The sequence below is a fragment of the Danio aesculapii genome, chromosome 16, assembly GCF_903798145.1.
Source record: "Danio aesculapii chromosome 16, fDanAes4.1, whole genome shotgun sequence".
Classification (NCBI taxonomy): Eukaryota; Metazoa; Chordata; class Actinopteri; order Cypriniformes; family Danionidae; genus Danio; species Danio aesculapii.
In genome coordinates this window covers 4,235,911-4,251,511 of record NC_079450.1, presented here as the reverse complement: position 1 = coordinate 4,251,511, position 15,601 = coordinate 4,235,911, and the positions used below count along the sequence as shown (strand labels likewise).

General features: G+C 41.8%; 1 protein-coding gene across 1 annotated transcript in view; it reads left to right on the top strand.

The window, feature by feature from the left end:
• LOC130243039 (mannosyl-oligosaccharide 1,2-alpha-mannosidase IC) overlaps positions 1-15,601 on the top strand; it is a 327,298-nt gene that overhangs the window by 303,973 nt on the left and 7,724 nt on the right. Inside the window, exon 6 of the mRNA XM_056475074.1 lies at positions 14,515-14,687. Coding sequence (XP_056331049.1) covers positions 14,515-14,687 — 173 coding nt within the window. The remainder of the gene's footprint in view (positions 1-14,514; positions 14,688-15,601) is intronic.

The window sequence follows — 15,601 nt, the reverse complement described above, 5'->3', positions numbered from 1 at the left end:
GCTGTGTGTATAAATATATTAATGTGTTATATAAAATCAGATACAAACACCAGCACACTTATACAATATCAAAGAAAAGATAAATAACGTACTCTGCCATGTAATCGCTGTAATGAAATCTCTGGCTTGTTTTGCATTAATCCAAGTCTTTACTGGCGTTTGGCAGAATAAACACCTGTTACATTAAGGTCTATATGCGCAGAAGTGGTGATGTTTGTTAATGGTAAGTTCACACTGGACAAAACTAGACGATTATTATTGTGGAGCACTTTACCCTCCTTACAAAAATAAATAAATAATAATGTAGACTATGCGTCCATGCTTTTGTCTGCTTTCATCTGTTATTTTGTGATGTCTGGAAGATCCACATGGGGAAAAACTATAGTAATTTATAATAAAAGATGTTTTTGAACCACATAGTAAAGTGTATAATGTGTAGAACTCTTATTGAACAATGAATGCTAGCGAAGGTAATGAATTCTACCAAATACTGTAGCATAGTAAACTAATAAACTGTAATACTGCTGCATTGTGATCGTGTATGATTATAGCGTAGAGAAGAGAAGCCTCTTAAATAATTAGTTTATTACTACAGTAGTCTTCCACAGCAACAATTACTATGACAGTTTAATTAATTAAAGTATTTATTTTTTCATGTGATATAATAGCTTATATAGTGTCTACTGCCTCGATGACAGGCAAACATATTTTAGTTGAGTACAAAACTCGGCCCTCTTCATGATATAAGTATCATGCCCAACATATGTGCTTATTTTCTATTTATATCTTATACAGAAGATAGAAATATGGTATAAATCACAAAAATACACTTTCCTCTATGACTCCCATTCAGTTTTAGTTCCTGCCCTCCATCTAAATTTTGTGCGTCACCAGAACCAAATGATTGAAAACAACCTTCAGCAATGTGCCAACAATACACCTTAACACACCTCTATTTTGGACCAGAACACCCATGAGTCCACAAAGTAGCGCACATGGATTTACTATTTAAACAACGTGGTGCAAAACAGAAAGTATGGGAGTATGATAGGGCCCATAGAGTTAGAGTTAATCTGTTACCTGCTCATCATGATCATCTCTCTAAGCCTGGCCAGGGTGGTGATGCTCTCTCAGTCTCTTTCTGTCTTGAACTTTCTCTGATATCTGTATGAATATATAGTGTTAGACACTCAATAACAATCATATTGTGTCCATTACTTATCAAACACTCAGTTCACGAGTTCACACTGACAGATATTTGACTAAATAGAATATGCATATTTGGTGTGCTGTCCGGGGAGAGCGCTCGGGAAGACACCCTAACTCGTGTTATTTCCCTTATCAGGATAGAGTTAGGGTCCGAGCGCAGTGTCTAGCCCGGCTCCAGAATGCTCCCCAAAGATGCAATTTTTAGAAGGACAGCAACCAGACAGATATCATGGTCTCTCCCAAAATGCTAGCCTTGAAAATTTGGAGGGGTGCTGTACTGCATTGGGAAAGAGTGAAAAATGGCTCCGGTGGGTGCAGTGATGCAGATGTGACTCCTTGGGAGCTGTTAATGCTTGGCAGTGAGGAAATGTAAATGTGTACTCCAGAAGGAGCCGCCACTGTTGAGGCAGTAATCTGCAGTGTTGTGATATGATTTCTATATCAATAATGATTGCGTCTCTGGTGGGTGCGGTCGCTGTACTTGCAGTGGTGCATTATAATGGTGTGCGTCTCCAGTGGGAGCTGTCACTGCACTAGCAGTGGGAACTGTCACTGCACTCGCAGTGCGTCTGCAGTGGGAGCTGTCACTGCACTCGCAGTGCGTCTCCAGTGGGAGCTGTCACTGCACTCGCAGTGCGTCTCCAGTGGGAGCTGTCACTGCACTAGCAGTGCGTCTGCAGAGGGAGCTGTTACTGCACTAGCAGTGCGTCTCCAGTGGGAGCTGTCACTGCACTAGCAGTGGTGCATAATAAGGTGTGGGATCTGTCACTGCACGCAGTGCATCTTCAGTGGGAGCTGTCACTGCACTAGCAGTGCGTCTGCAGTGGGAGCTGTTACTGCACTAGCAGTGCGTCTCCAGTGGGAGCTGTCACTGCGCTAGCAGTGGTGCATAATAAGTTGCATCTCCCGTGGGAGTGGTCACTGTGCTAACAGTGGTGCGTAATAAGGTGTGCATCAGCCGAAGGAGTGGTGCGTAATAAGGTGTGCATCTGCCGAAGGAGTGGTCAATGCGCTAGCAGTGGTGCGTAATAAGGTGTGCATCTGCCGAAGGAGTGGTCACTGCGCTAGCAGTGGTGCGTAATAAGGTGTGCATCTGCCGAAGGAGTGGTCACTGCGCTAACAGTGGTGCGTAATAAGGTGTGCATCAGCCGAAGGAGTGGTCACTGCGCTAACAGTGGTGCATAATATTAAGGTGTGCGTCTCCTGTAGGAGCGGTCACTGCGCTAGCAGTGGTGCGTAATAAGGTGTGCATCTGCCGAAGGAGTGGTCACTGCGCTAACAGTGGTGCTAATAAGGTGTGCATCAGCCGAAGGAGTGGTCACTGCGCTAACAGTGGTGCGTAATAAGGTGTGCATCAGCCGAAGAAGTGGTCACTGCGCTAACAGTGGTGCATAATATTAAGGTGTGCGTCTCCTGTAGGAGCGGTCACTGCGCTAGCAGTGGTGCGTAATAAGGTGTGCATCTGCCGAAGGAGTGGTCACTGCGCTAACAGTGGTGCGTAATAAGGTGTGCATCAGCCGAAGGAGTGGTCACTGCGCTAACAGTGGTGCGTAATAAGGTGTGCATCAGCCGAAGGAGTGGTCACTGCGCTAACAGTGGTGCGTAATAAGGTGTGCATCAGCCGAAGGAGTGGTCACTGCGCTAACAGTGGTGCGTAATAAGGTGTGCATCAGCCAAAGGAGTGGTCACTGCGCTAACAGTGGTGCATAATATTAAGGTGTGCGTCTCCTGTAGGAGCGGTCACTGCGCTAACAGTGGTGCGTAATAAGGTGTGCATCAGCCGAAGGAGTGGTCACTGTGCTAGCAGTGGTGCATAATATTAAGGTGTGCGTCTCCTGTAGGAGCGGTCACTGCGCTAGCAGTGGTGCGTAATAAGGTGTGCATCTGCCGAAGGAGTGGTCACCACGCTAGCAGTGGTGCGTAATAAGGTGTGCATCTGCCGAAGGAGTGGTCACTGCGCTAACAGTGGTGCGTAATAAGGTGTGCATCAGCCGAAGGAGTGGTCACTGCGCTAACAGTGGTGCGTAATAAGGTGTGCATCAGCCGAAGGAGTGGTCACTGCGCTAACAGTGGTGCGTAATAAGGTGTGCATCAGCCGAAGAAGTGGTCACTGCGCTAACAGTGGTGCATAATATTAAGGTGTGCGTCTCCTGTAGGAGCGGTCACTGCGCTAGCAGTGGTGCGTAATAAGGTGTGCATCTGCCGAAGGAGTGGTCACTGCGCTAACAGTGGTGCGTAATAAGGTGTGCATCAGCCGAAGGAGTGGTCACTGCGCTAACAGTGGTGCGTAATAAGGTGTGCATCAGCCGAAGGAGTGGTCACTGCGCTAACAGTGGTGCGTAATAAGGTGTGCATCAGCCGAAGGAGTGGTCACTGCGCTAACAGTGGTGTGTAATAAGGTGTGCATCAGCCAAAGGAGTGGTCACTGCGCTAACAGTGGTGCATAATATTAAGGTGTGCGTCTCCTGTAGGAGCGGTCACTGCGCTAACAGTGGTGCGTAATAAGGTGTGCATCAGCCGAAGGAGTGGTCACTGTGCTAGCAGTGGTGCATAATATTAAGGTGTGCGTCTCCTGTAGGAGCGGTCACTGCGCTAGCAGTGGTGCGTAATAAGGTGTGCATCTGCCGAAGGAGTGGTCACCACGCTAGCAGTGGTGCGTAATAAGGTGTGCATCAGCCGAAGGAGTGGTCACTGCGCTAACAGTGGTGTGTAATAAGGTGTGCATCAGCCAAAGGAGTGGTCACTGCGCTAACAGTGGTGCATAATATTAAGGTGTGCGTCTCCTGTAGGAGCGGTCACTGCGCTAACAGTGGTGCATAATATTAAGGTGTGCGTCTCCTGTAGGAGCGGTCACTGCGCTAACAGTGGTGCGTAATAAGGTGTGCATCAGCCGAAGGAGTGGTCACTGTGCTAGCAGTGGTGCATAATATTAAGGTGTGCGTCTCCTGTAGGAGCGGTCACTGCGCTAGCAGTGGTGCGTAATAAGGTGTGCATCTGCCGAAGGAGTGGTCACCACGCTAGCAGTGGTGCGTAATAAGGTGTGCATCTGCCGAAGGAGTGGTCACTGCGCTAACAGTGGTGCGTAATAAGGTGTGCATCAGCCGAAGAAGTGGTCACTGCGCTAACAGTGGTGCATAATATTAAGGTGTGCGTCTCCTGTAGGAGCGGTCACTGCGCTAGCAGTGGTGCGTAATAAGGTGTGCATCTGCCGAAGGAGTGGTCACTGCGCTAGCAGTGGTGCGTAATAAGGTGTGCATCAGCCGAAGGAGTGGTCACTGCGCTAACAGTGGTGCGTAATAAGGTGTGCATCAGCCGAAGGAGTGGTCACTGCGCTAACAGTGGTGCGTAATAAGGTGTGCATCAGCCGAAGGAGTGGTCACTGCGCTAACAGTGGTGTGTAATAAGGTGTGCATCAGCCAAGGAGTGGTCACTGCGCTAACAGTGGTGGCATAATATTAAGGTGTGCGTCTCCTGTAGGAGCGGTCACTGCGCTAACAGTGGTGCGTAATAAGGTGTGCATCAGCCGAAGGAGTGGTCACTGTGCTAGCAGTGGTGCATAATATTAAGGTGTGCGTCTCCTGTAGGAGCGGTCACTGCGCTAGCAGTGGTGCGTAATAAGGTGTGCATCTGCCGAAGGAGTGGTCACCACGCTAGCAGTGGTGCGTAATAAGGTGTGCATCTGCCGAAGGAGTGGTCACTGCGCTAACAGTGGTGCGTAATAAGGTGTGCATCAGCCGAAGGAGTGGTCACTGCGCTAACAGTGGTGCATAATATTAAGGTGTGTGTCTCCTGTAGGAGCGGTCACTGCGCTAGCAGTGGTGCGTAATAAGGTGTGCATCTGCCGAAGGAGTGGTCACTGCGCTAACAGTGGTGCGTAATAAGGTGTGCATCAGCCAAAGGAGTGGTCACTGCGCTAACAGTGGTGCATAATATTAAGGTGTGCGTCTCCTGTAGGAGCGGTCACTGCGCTAACAGTGGTGCGTAATAAGGTGTGCATCAGCCGAAGGAGTGGTCACTGCGCTAGCAGTGGTCCATAATATTAAGGTGTGCGTCTCCTGTAGGAGCGGTCACTGCGCTAGCAGTGGTGCGTAATAAGGTGTGCATCTGCCGAAGGAGTGGTCACTGCGCTAGCAGTGGTGCGTAATAAGGTGTGCATCAGCCGAAGGAGTGGTCACTGCGCTAACAGTGGTGCATAATATTAAGGTGTGCGTCTCCTGTAGGAGCGGTCACTGCGCTAACAGTGGTACGTAATAAGGTGTGCATCTGCCGAAGGAGTGGTCACTGCGCTAACAGTGGTGCGTAATAAGGTGTGCATCTGCCGAAGGAGTGGTCACTGCGCTAGCAGTGGTGCATCATAATAAAGTGTGTGTCTCCTGTAGGAGCGGTCACTGACACTATCATTAACACTCTGCTAACACTCACCTGCTCATCATGATCATCTCTCTCAGCCTGGCCAGGGTGGTGATACTCTCTTAGTCTCTTTCTGTCTTGAACTTTCTCTGATATCTGTGTGAATATATAGTGTTAGACACTCAATAACAATCATATTAGAGCTGGGCGATATGGCAAAAAAATTATAACGATAATTTTTTTCATATCGGTCGATATCGATAATTATAATGATAAATGTAAAAATCTTCATATTTATAAATTTTATAAGATTTTAACCACACCAATCCCTTTGTGCAGCTGATTTAACACATTTTGTGAAATGTTTTAGCTGTCTGACAATTTAAATAAAATAATAAGCAAAAGAACAATCTTAATTGAGCATTTACATTTACTGTGAAGTGTAAAAGTGATTACATTAATATTTATTAAGCACCAGGCTTATTAGGTTTTAATATGTTTAATTAACATGAGAAAATCAGTGGTACATGAAACTACAACAATTTGTACCTGCTTATTTCCAGAAGGTTTTCTTTGTCCCATTATCTGTAAAACAAAACAATTACCTTTCAGCAAGATCACCACACATTATTATTAAATTACCACAGTGGTATAATTTATTCATTTATTTTAAATAGTGGCCACATGAATAGAGGTAAATTTGGTTTTATATTCGCACATTCGGACTTTCCCCTTAATAATATTATTTCATTAAAGTATTATTTGCAAACTCTAAATAGCAAAATCATATTAGCAGCAAATGACTATCAAAGTACAACATTGTTCACAGTCAAATAAACAGTGTTAATGTTGTTTAGAAATCATACTTGCATGCTAATTCTGATTGAATATTCAAAGTAACATGGTAAACAATAAAGAGACTTCTAAATGAACGAATGTGCGAAAATAAAACCAACTTTACCTCTATGCCACATGAATGCATTAAATATTGCTAGTATCATAATAAATGACTTTATGGCAAATATGAATTTGTTCCATTCAGGATATTTTTGCTAATTGCTCCTACAATTTAGCCTAAATAAATTTAAAAACAGAATAAGGCATCAACTTGATAACTTTGAAGTTTCATTGAACTTATTAATTTCACCACAATTATCATACCATTAATAGAAAATATATCCATGTTACAGTTTCATAGAAAATCACAAACAAATACTTTTGCAGAGTTTTCACAGCCAGGGTCACTTTTATGCTGCAAAAATGACTCGAATAATTAATTTGTCATCAAAATTGTTACCAAATTTCAGTATTAGTTGAAGCACATGTAAGGACCAACTAATGTTAACTAAGCTAATGCTAACGTTAGCTAAATGACGATCGGGAAGGCTAGACCAGACTATAAAACACCTCAGCCTTGTTTAAAGTTAATTAAAATGAATTAAGCCTCACCTGTAACAGTGCTGGACGTCTTTTCCGCTGTTTCCCTCCTTGGCTTCGTCTGTCTTCGAGCACATGTCTCGTGATGTGCTTTAGCAGCCTCCGTGACATGCGTTCACGTGCCATAATTCTGATCTGTGTTAATGATCGGTTCTGAATCTGTCCCGCTCTCAGGCTCCCCTCCCCCACTCAAACTCAAGCTCCCCTCCCCCAGCGCAGCCTTAAGTTCAAAAGTTCATGCAGCAGTATCACCAATTAAGACTTCTACTCCGGTTCAGCAATATCACGACTTTTGCACTTCATTTCACTCGGCTATATGTTCATTAATTTATTAATTGAGTTAATATTGTTTTAGATTTTATATTTTATGACAATTATTTATTTATTTGTAAATAAATAATTTATCATTGCATAAATGCAGTTAAGTTACAAAATAAATTAAGGTGTACACAGTAGATATAATACATTGGATGATATGGAATAAGATATAGGCATGTATTTACTAAAAGGGGTAAACATTTAACTGATAAAGTGGTTTTAATATCTTTTTAATTAAGCACGTTATAGGTGTTACACATCCACACACATATAGTAATGTACATACACAGCTAAAGCATAACATTATGACCACATTCAGTTTTATATCACTGTTTTACGTTATTTGTAAATTAAATTAAATGTAAGTGCACTTAAATTACTAAATAAAGTTAAGGTGTATAAAGTAGATAGAATACATTGGATATATTGTATAAACTATTGGATAAATTATGAACATAACAAAGACAAAAAAGTCACTTAACCTAATTAAAAATAATAATAATAATTTAATAACAGGAATGAACACGCAGTAACAGGAATGAATATCCAGACACTGTGGATGTTCAGCTTGCTTTGGTGATAACTGGGTTGTGTGGAGCGATGTTTGAGAGCTTCTTTTGTCTTTGATGTTATGGTACATCTCTCTCCACTTTTTGCGGCGTCTGCACTTTTCTCTCTTAGGTCATTGATCAGTTTCTTCCTGCCTGACTCTAGGTCCTTCCTGTATCTCTCCGACTCATTCATTCGTTCATTTTCTTCTCGGCTTAGTCCCTTTATTAATCAGGGGTCGCCACAGAGGAATGAACCGCCAACTTATCCAGCATATGTTTTATGCAGTGGATGTACTTCCAGCCGCAACCCAGCACTAGGAAACATCCATACACACTCATTCACACTCATACACTACTGCCGATTTAGCTTATTCAATTCACCTGTACTGTGTGTCTTTGAACTGTGGAGGAAACCGGAGCACCCAGAGGAAACCCACGCCAACACGGGAAGAACATGCAAACTCCACACAGAAACACCAACTGATCCAGCCGGGGCTTAAACCAGTGGCCTTCTTGCTGTGAGGCGATCATTCTACCCACTGCACCACCGTGACCCTTATTCAGATTCCTTCTCTAAATATTTCTGTCTCTTCTCTGGGTCTGCATCATGTTTACAATAAAGTCGTTGCTTTTCTGCAGCACTTATAGGTGGATTGGCACTCTGCAAGTATATAATACATACATATGATACATGTGATACACTCACCGGCCACTTTATTAGGTACACCTCACTAGTACCAGGTTGGACCCCTTTTTTGCCTTTCAGAACTGCCTTAATTCTTCGTGGCATAGATTCAACAAGCTACTGGAAATATTCCTCAGAGATTTTGCTCCATATTAACATGATAGCATCACACAGTTGCTGCAGATTTGTCGCTGCACATCCATGACGCCAATCTCCTGTTCCACCACATCCCAAAGGTGCTCTATTGGATTGAGCTCTGGTGACTGTGGAGGCCATTTGAGTACAGTGAACTCATTGTCATGTTCAAGAAACCAGTCTGAGATGATTGGTGCTTTATGACATGGTGCGTTATCCTGCTGGAAGTAGCCATCAGAAGATGAAGACACTGTGGTCATAAAGGGATGGACATGGTCAGAACAATACTCAGGTAGGCTGTGGCGTCAACACCATGCTCAATTGGTACTAATGGACCCAAAGTGTGCCAAGAAAATCTCCCCCACACCATTACACCACCACCACCAGCCTGAACCGCTGATACAAGGCAGGATGGATCCATGCTTTCATGTTGTTGAGGCCAAATTCTGAGCCGACCATCCGAATGTGGCAGCAGAAATGGAGACTCATCAGACCAGGCAACGTTTCTCCAATCTTCTATTGTCCAGTTTTGGTGAGCCTGTGTGAATTGTAGCCTCAGTTTCCTGTTCTTAACTGACAGGAGTGGCACCCGGTGTGGTCTTCTGTTGCTGTAGCCCATCCGCCTCAAGGTTGGACGTGTTGTGTGTTCAGAGATGCTCTTCTGCAGACCTCGGTTGTAACGAGTGCTTATTTGAGTTACTGTTGCCTTTCTATCAGCTGGAACCAGTCTGGCCATTCTCCTCTGACCTCTGGCATCAACAAGGCATTTGTGCCCACAGAACTGCCGCTCACTGGATATTTCCTCTTTGTCGGACCATTCTCTGTAAACCCTAGAGATGGTTGTGTGTGAAAATCCCAGTAGATCAGCAGTTTCTGAAATACTCAGAGCAGCCCGTCTGGCAGCAACAACCATGCCACGTTCAAAGTCACTTAAATCCCCTTTCTTCCCCATTCTGATGCTCACTTTGACCTGCAGCTGATCATCTTGACCATGTCTACATGCCTACATGCAGTGAGCTGCAGCCATGTGATTGGCTGATTAGAAATTTGCATTAATGAGCAGCTGGACAGGTGTACCTAATAAAGTGGCCAGTGAGTGTACATTTACAATATAAGTAATTGTAACTGAAACCTAAAAGATTCAAGTAAATCATCTTACATTAACAATGTTTTGCATTATTATTTATGAAACAGAGAACGCATCTCACTCCTGTTACTATTACTCAGTCCTGTTATGGCTTACAGTATATGAGTAACGGGACTGAGGGTCTGAGGGTGAGTTTTCAGCATAAAATTATCAAATTCATGCTAAATAGCCACATGGCACACATGCTAATAGCATGAGGATATGGAGCAAGTTTTAGCGGTTTATCAAAGATATGTATTTTTAAAATGAATTAATAAAATGAGAAGACTTTCCCCTTTGTTCTCCCATTGCCTTTAAAAGATCTGGATGATGCAACTTCCTGTTGAAAATATGCCTTATGGAATGTCCCAAGTTAATCAAAGGGGTAAATGTGTTAGGGTAACAGTAATGAGTGAAAACCTGGCGACACGGCTAAAATGTGTATTTTATCAAAAATGTTCAGATTTATTATTTATTTTAAATAGGAAATCATTGATTGGATATAAAACTGCATGTAAATGCAAAAAAAAAACTAATTTGGAAGGATTTTAAACAATATATTTTAGCAAATGTTAGAAGCAGGGAGTGGTGACATGCAACAGCTGCTCTTTTTAGTGTTCTACATAGTTTTTAATAATGATTTTAATTATTTATTCTAAATTTTGCAGTTTGTTAAATTTGAAGACTCTTTGATTGTTACTAAAATGTATTTTTGAGTTAATTTAATGCATTTTTATATATTTAATATTCTGGGGACATAAATGTTACCCATTCAGTGGAATGTCCTGTATATTTAGTGGCCTTTCTATCAAAAACCACATTAACTTCTTCAGCAGTCATGTGTGGGTCAGACGGCACGGGCCAGCGTTTACTCCCATGAGCATCAGTGAGCCTTGGCTGCCTGTGATAAGTTGCGCTTCACAACTGTTCCCTCCTTGAACAGATTTCACTAGATGAGTGAACTGACCACTGCAGAAACACCTCACAAGAGCTGTAGTTTTGGAGATGCACTGACCCAGTCATCTTGCCATTACACTATGGCCCTTATTAAACTCACTCAAATCCTTACACTAGTCCATTTTCCTTTCTAACGTATCAACTTTAAAGACAAAATGTTCTCTTGCTGCCTAATATATGCCACCTGCTAAAAGATGCCTTGAGGAAGAGATGATCAGTGTTATTCACTTCACCTGTCTGTGGTCATAATGTTGTGCTGGATCAGTGTGTACACGGTATATCACAGCCAGTCTGCTTCAACAGAACTAGCAGCCTAAACTAAGGCTCATCACCAGAGGTGGTTAGGCCTTTGCTGTAGCTGACCATCACCTGTAAAGCAGCTCGTCATTCATTTTAGAATTGCCTGAACTCTCAAGGACTCTAAATCGTCTCTTTTTCTGTCAAGTTGAGGACAGGGTTGCCAACTTTGTTGCTATGAAATATGTGACATAATTTGACTAGTGCAGCCATGCAAATTAGCATATGCACTCCATCATTGCATCATATTTACATTTACTGTTTAAAGGATACATTCTGTACTGTACATTATATAAAACATTTAAAACTAAAAGCTAAATCAGTAAAGCCTTCTCAACACCACTGCTGCTTCAATCTGTGGAGCAACCAATAAACAATACATGGGAAATCACATACAGGACAAACCAGGCAAGCTCAACATATGGGATGTCCCGGCTAATACAGGGCGGATGGCAATCTTAGTTGAGGACACGACAACTCTACCAGTGTTTTATAATATATATATAATTGTGATTTATTATGTATTATATTACGGTTTTAGTGTTGTACTTTGTGAAATACTTTGATCAACCTTGGTTGTTTTTAAATAAGGTTGACACAGAGCTGACATCACGCCTGACTGGAAGAGTGTTTGAATGCTTTAGTTTACCTTGCATTACTCTTCTTACTCTTGTCATTTCTCTCACTGGGCACACTTCACTCTCACCCTGCAGTTTTGTACATCTTTCCTCCACACCACATCTCTAGTGAACGGCTGTTCAGCACTAATGGTGTGCATGTGCTCTATAAATCTATCTACTTTTGGTTATGTTAACCTGTAACAGTATAGACAGTCTATTTTGAGTAAACACTAGGAATGCCCAGCGCTTCAGAGCAGCTCACACAGAAGCAGCTCCTTCCCCCAAGCCTCCCTCTGAAACAAATGCTCCTTAAAGCAGTATTCTACTTTCACTACTCCTATAGTGCCTATATTATTGTTTGTTTATTATATGTACTTTAATGTATTTTATTTCAACATTTATAACACCTCTACAGCATTAGGCATTTGCACAAGTGTAAATATCATCTGTTAATATGTAAATTCAACTGTAAATTATGGTGATGTACTAAGGCTGCTGGTGACTGATGGGTTAGGGTGAAAAACATTTGATAAGTTGTAGATATTATGTATTTTCAGACGTTCAGTGAGGCTCAGGTAGAATGAGTGCAATGACATTCATAGATTCATGTTGAGATTAATGTTAATTAAGATCTTATTTAATTAACGATTAATATAAATTTATATAGATGAAACATGAAATTATACATTAAAATATCGAAACTAAACGGCGAGTGAAGTAAATCGAGTCAATTTCATCACAGAATCATTAGTTGAGTTGAATTGATTTGTTTGAACAACCGATGCTTTCTAGAATGAACGGACGTCTTTACGAACGCTTAATTGATTCACTGATTCACTCGCTAGAATCATTGACGTTGATTCGCTAGAGTCATTTTAAACGAACCTTTGTTCATAAACAGGACACGGCTTTGCAAAGAGAATTTACAGAGTTTATCTTTGACTTTACTGGAAACTAAAGCGACGAAACAGCACAGTCAGCTTCTAGAGTTATAACATCAGACAAGGTAAGACACTAAACATTTCATTATTGTTCATTGAGTGTCGAGAGGTGCAGTTTTGTCACGCGATGTCATGGCGATCATATAGGAGTGCTTTCACTAATGCGGCTGATGCTCGTATGAAACTAAAGGCTTTTCAAAGGCTCCAGATAGGAATTACATTCACTTTAACATTATAAGGGTGTTATTATAGAGTCTTGATGAACATTTTAATGATGTATAATTTCATATGTAATTACATTAAATCCAGCAGTAAATTAACCAAGGTTTTAATGTAGTAAACGTGTAGTAACGTGTTTATTGGCAAATTGACTTCAGTTGGTTAATTTTCGTGAGGTAGTATTACAAACATGACATTTCAGTTTGCCAACCGGTCTCGTATAGTTTAGTTTAATCGTGTTTTCAGGCATTCCTCTCCTCTTCCCCCTCCATAGTGTAGTATAGTGACTGAAATGGCCAATCACAAAAATTCCCCAGCGAGGGAGCTGTCGTCCAATAGGAAAAATCCGCTCTCACTCATGCTCCTCCTCCCGAGATTTAAGATTGCAGTACACGTGTGTGACCGATGGGGGAGCTCGCGGACACAAGGCTAAACACCAAATTTCAGTTTTACTATTGCTGTGAGGACTTTTGCTGAAATTTGCACAGCATCAAGTATAGGCCCTTTGGAGGCCATTAAAGCATTTTATTTGTGAGGACCACCTAAAATGTCCTCACAAAGAAAAATGTCCTCACAACATTGGTTGTTTCTCAATAGTTGGTCCTCACAAGTATAGCAAAACCAACACACACATGTAAACACATACAAACACACACAAACACATAAACACACTTGTATAAACACATACAAACACACACAAACACATAAACACACTCATGTAAACACATACAAACACACACAAACACATAAACACTCATGTAAACACATACAAACACACACAAACACATAAACACACTCATGTAAACACATACAAACACACACAAACACATAAACACTCATGTAAACACATACAAACACACACAAACACATAAACACTCATGTAAACACATACAAACACACACAAACACATAAACACACTCATGTAAACACATACAAGCATGTACAAACACAAACAAACACACAAACACACTCTTGTAAACAAAAACAAACACACATAAACACACTCATGTAAGCATATACAAGCACATACAAACACATAAACACTCATGTAAACACATACAAACACATAAACACACTCATGTAAGCATATACAAGCACATGCAAACACATAAACACTCATGTAAACACATACAAACACATAAACACACTCTTGTAAACACAAACAAACACATAAACACATAAACAGTCATGTAAACACATACAAACACATAAACACTCTCATGTAAACACATATAAACACAAACAAACACACACACATAAACACACTCATGTAAACACATACAAACACACACAAACACATAAACACAATCATGTAAACACATACAAACACATAAACACTCTCATGTAAACACATATAAACACAAACACACACACACACACACACAAACACACATAAGCACAGTTTTATAGTTTTCAGTCACTTTCTGGCAGATCTATCAAGGTTATATTTGTGTCAGGCTGTAGACGACCAACATTTTTCACCCTAATTTTGGTTAACAATGTTATCATTCAGCAATAAACACCCCAGTGTGTGCACGAGGCAGTAGATGACACATTTATGGCTCCAAGTATTCATTTGATTTCTCCTAAAATGTGCAGTGATTAATATTTGATGATATGACCTGTGGTTGATCTTCATGTTAACTTCATGTTTTTCTCTTGTCAACAGCCACTAAACTGGGTCCAGAGGCGTTCCGCTTTGACGGAGGAGCAGAGGCCACAGCCACACGTCTGAGTGACCGATACTACATCCTCAGGCCAGAGGTCGTCGAGAGCTACATGTACATGTGGCGTCTGACACACGACCCCAAATACAGAGAGTGGGGCTGGGAGGCCGTCGAGGTGTGGGGAGCAAAACACACACACACACACACACACACACACACACACACACACACACACACATATATATAGAGAGAAAAAGAGAGTCAGAGAAAACAGTTTTTCAAAATCTGGGGATGTTCGGATGGATGGAACAAGAGGTGTAGGAATTGATCAACAGATAAGCGGATGTTTGAAATGATGGATGGATGGATGGATGGACGGACGGATGGAACAAGAGATGGATGGATGGATGAATGGATGGAACCAGAGGTTTATGAATGGAACAACAGATAGATGGATGTTTGAAATGAAGGATGAATGGATGCATAGATGGATGAATCAGAGGTGTATGAATGGAACAACAGATAGATGTATGTTTGAAATGAAGGATGAATGGATGCATGGATGGATGAATGGATGGAATCAGAGGTGTATGAATGGAACAACAGATAGATGGATGTTTGAAATGAAGGATGAATGGATGCATGGATGGATGAATGGATGGAATCAGAGGTGTATGAATGGAACAACAGATAGATGGATGTTTGAAATGAAGGATGGATGGATTGAAGGAGGTATCATGATGGATGGATGTTTGAAATGAGGATGGATTGATGGATGGATGTTTGAAATGAGGATGGATTGATGGATGGATGTTTTAGATGATGAATGGATGGATGGATGGATGAAACTGGTGGATGGATGCATGGATAAATGGATAGAACACAAGGTGGATGGATGGTTGGATGGATGGATGAATGAATGGATGGATGCGATGGAACAAGGTATGGATGGATGACTGGCATATGAGGTGGATGGATGGAACATCAGAAAGATGTATGTTTGAAATGATGGATGGATGGATGGATGGATGGATGGATGGATGGATGCAATGATTAATGGAGCACAAGTTGGATGGATGATGGATGGAT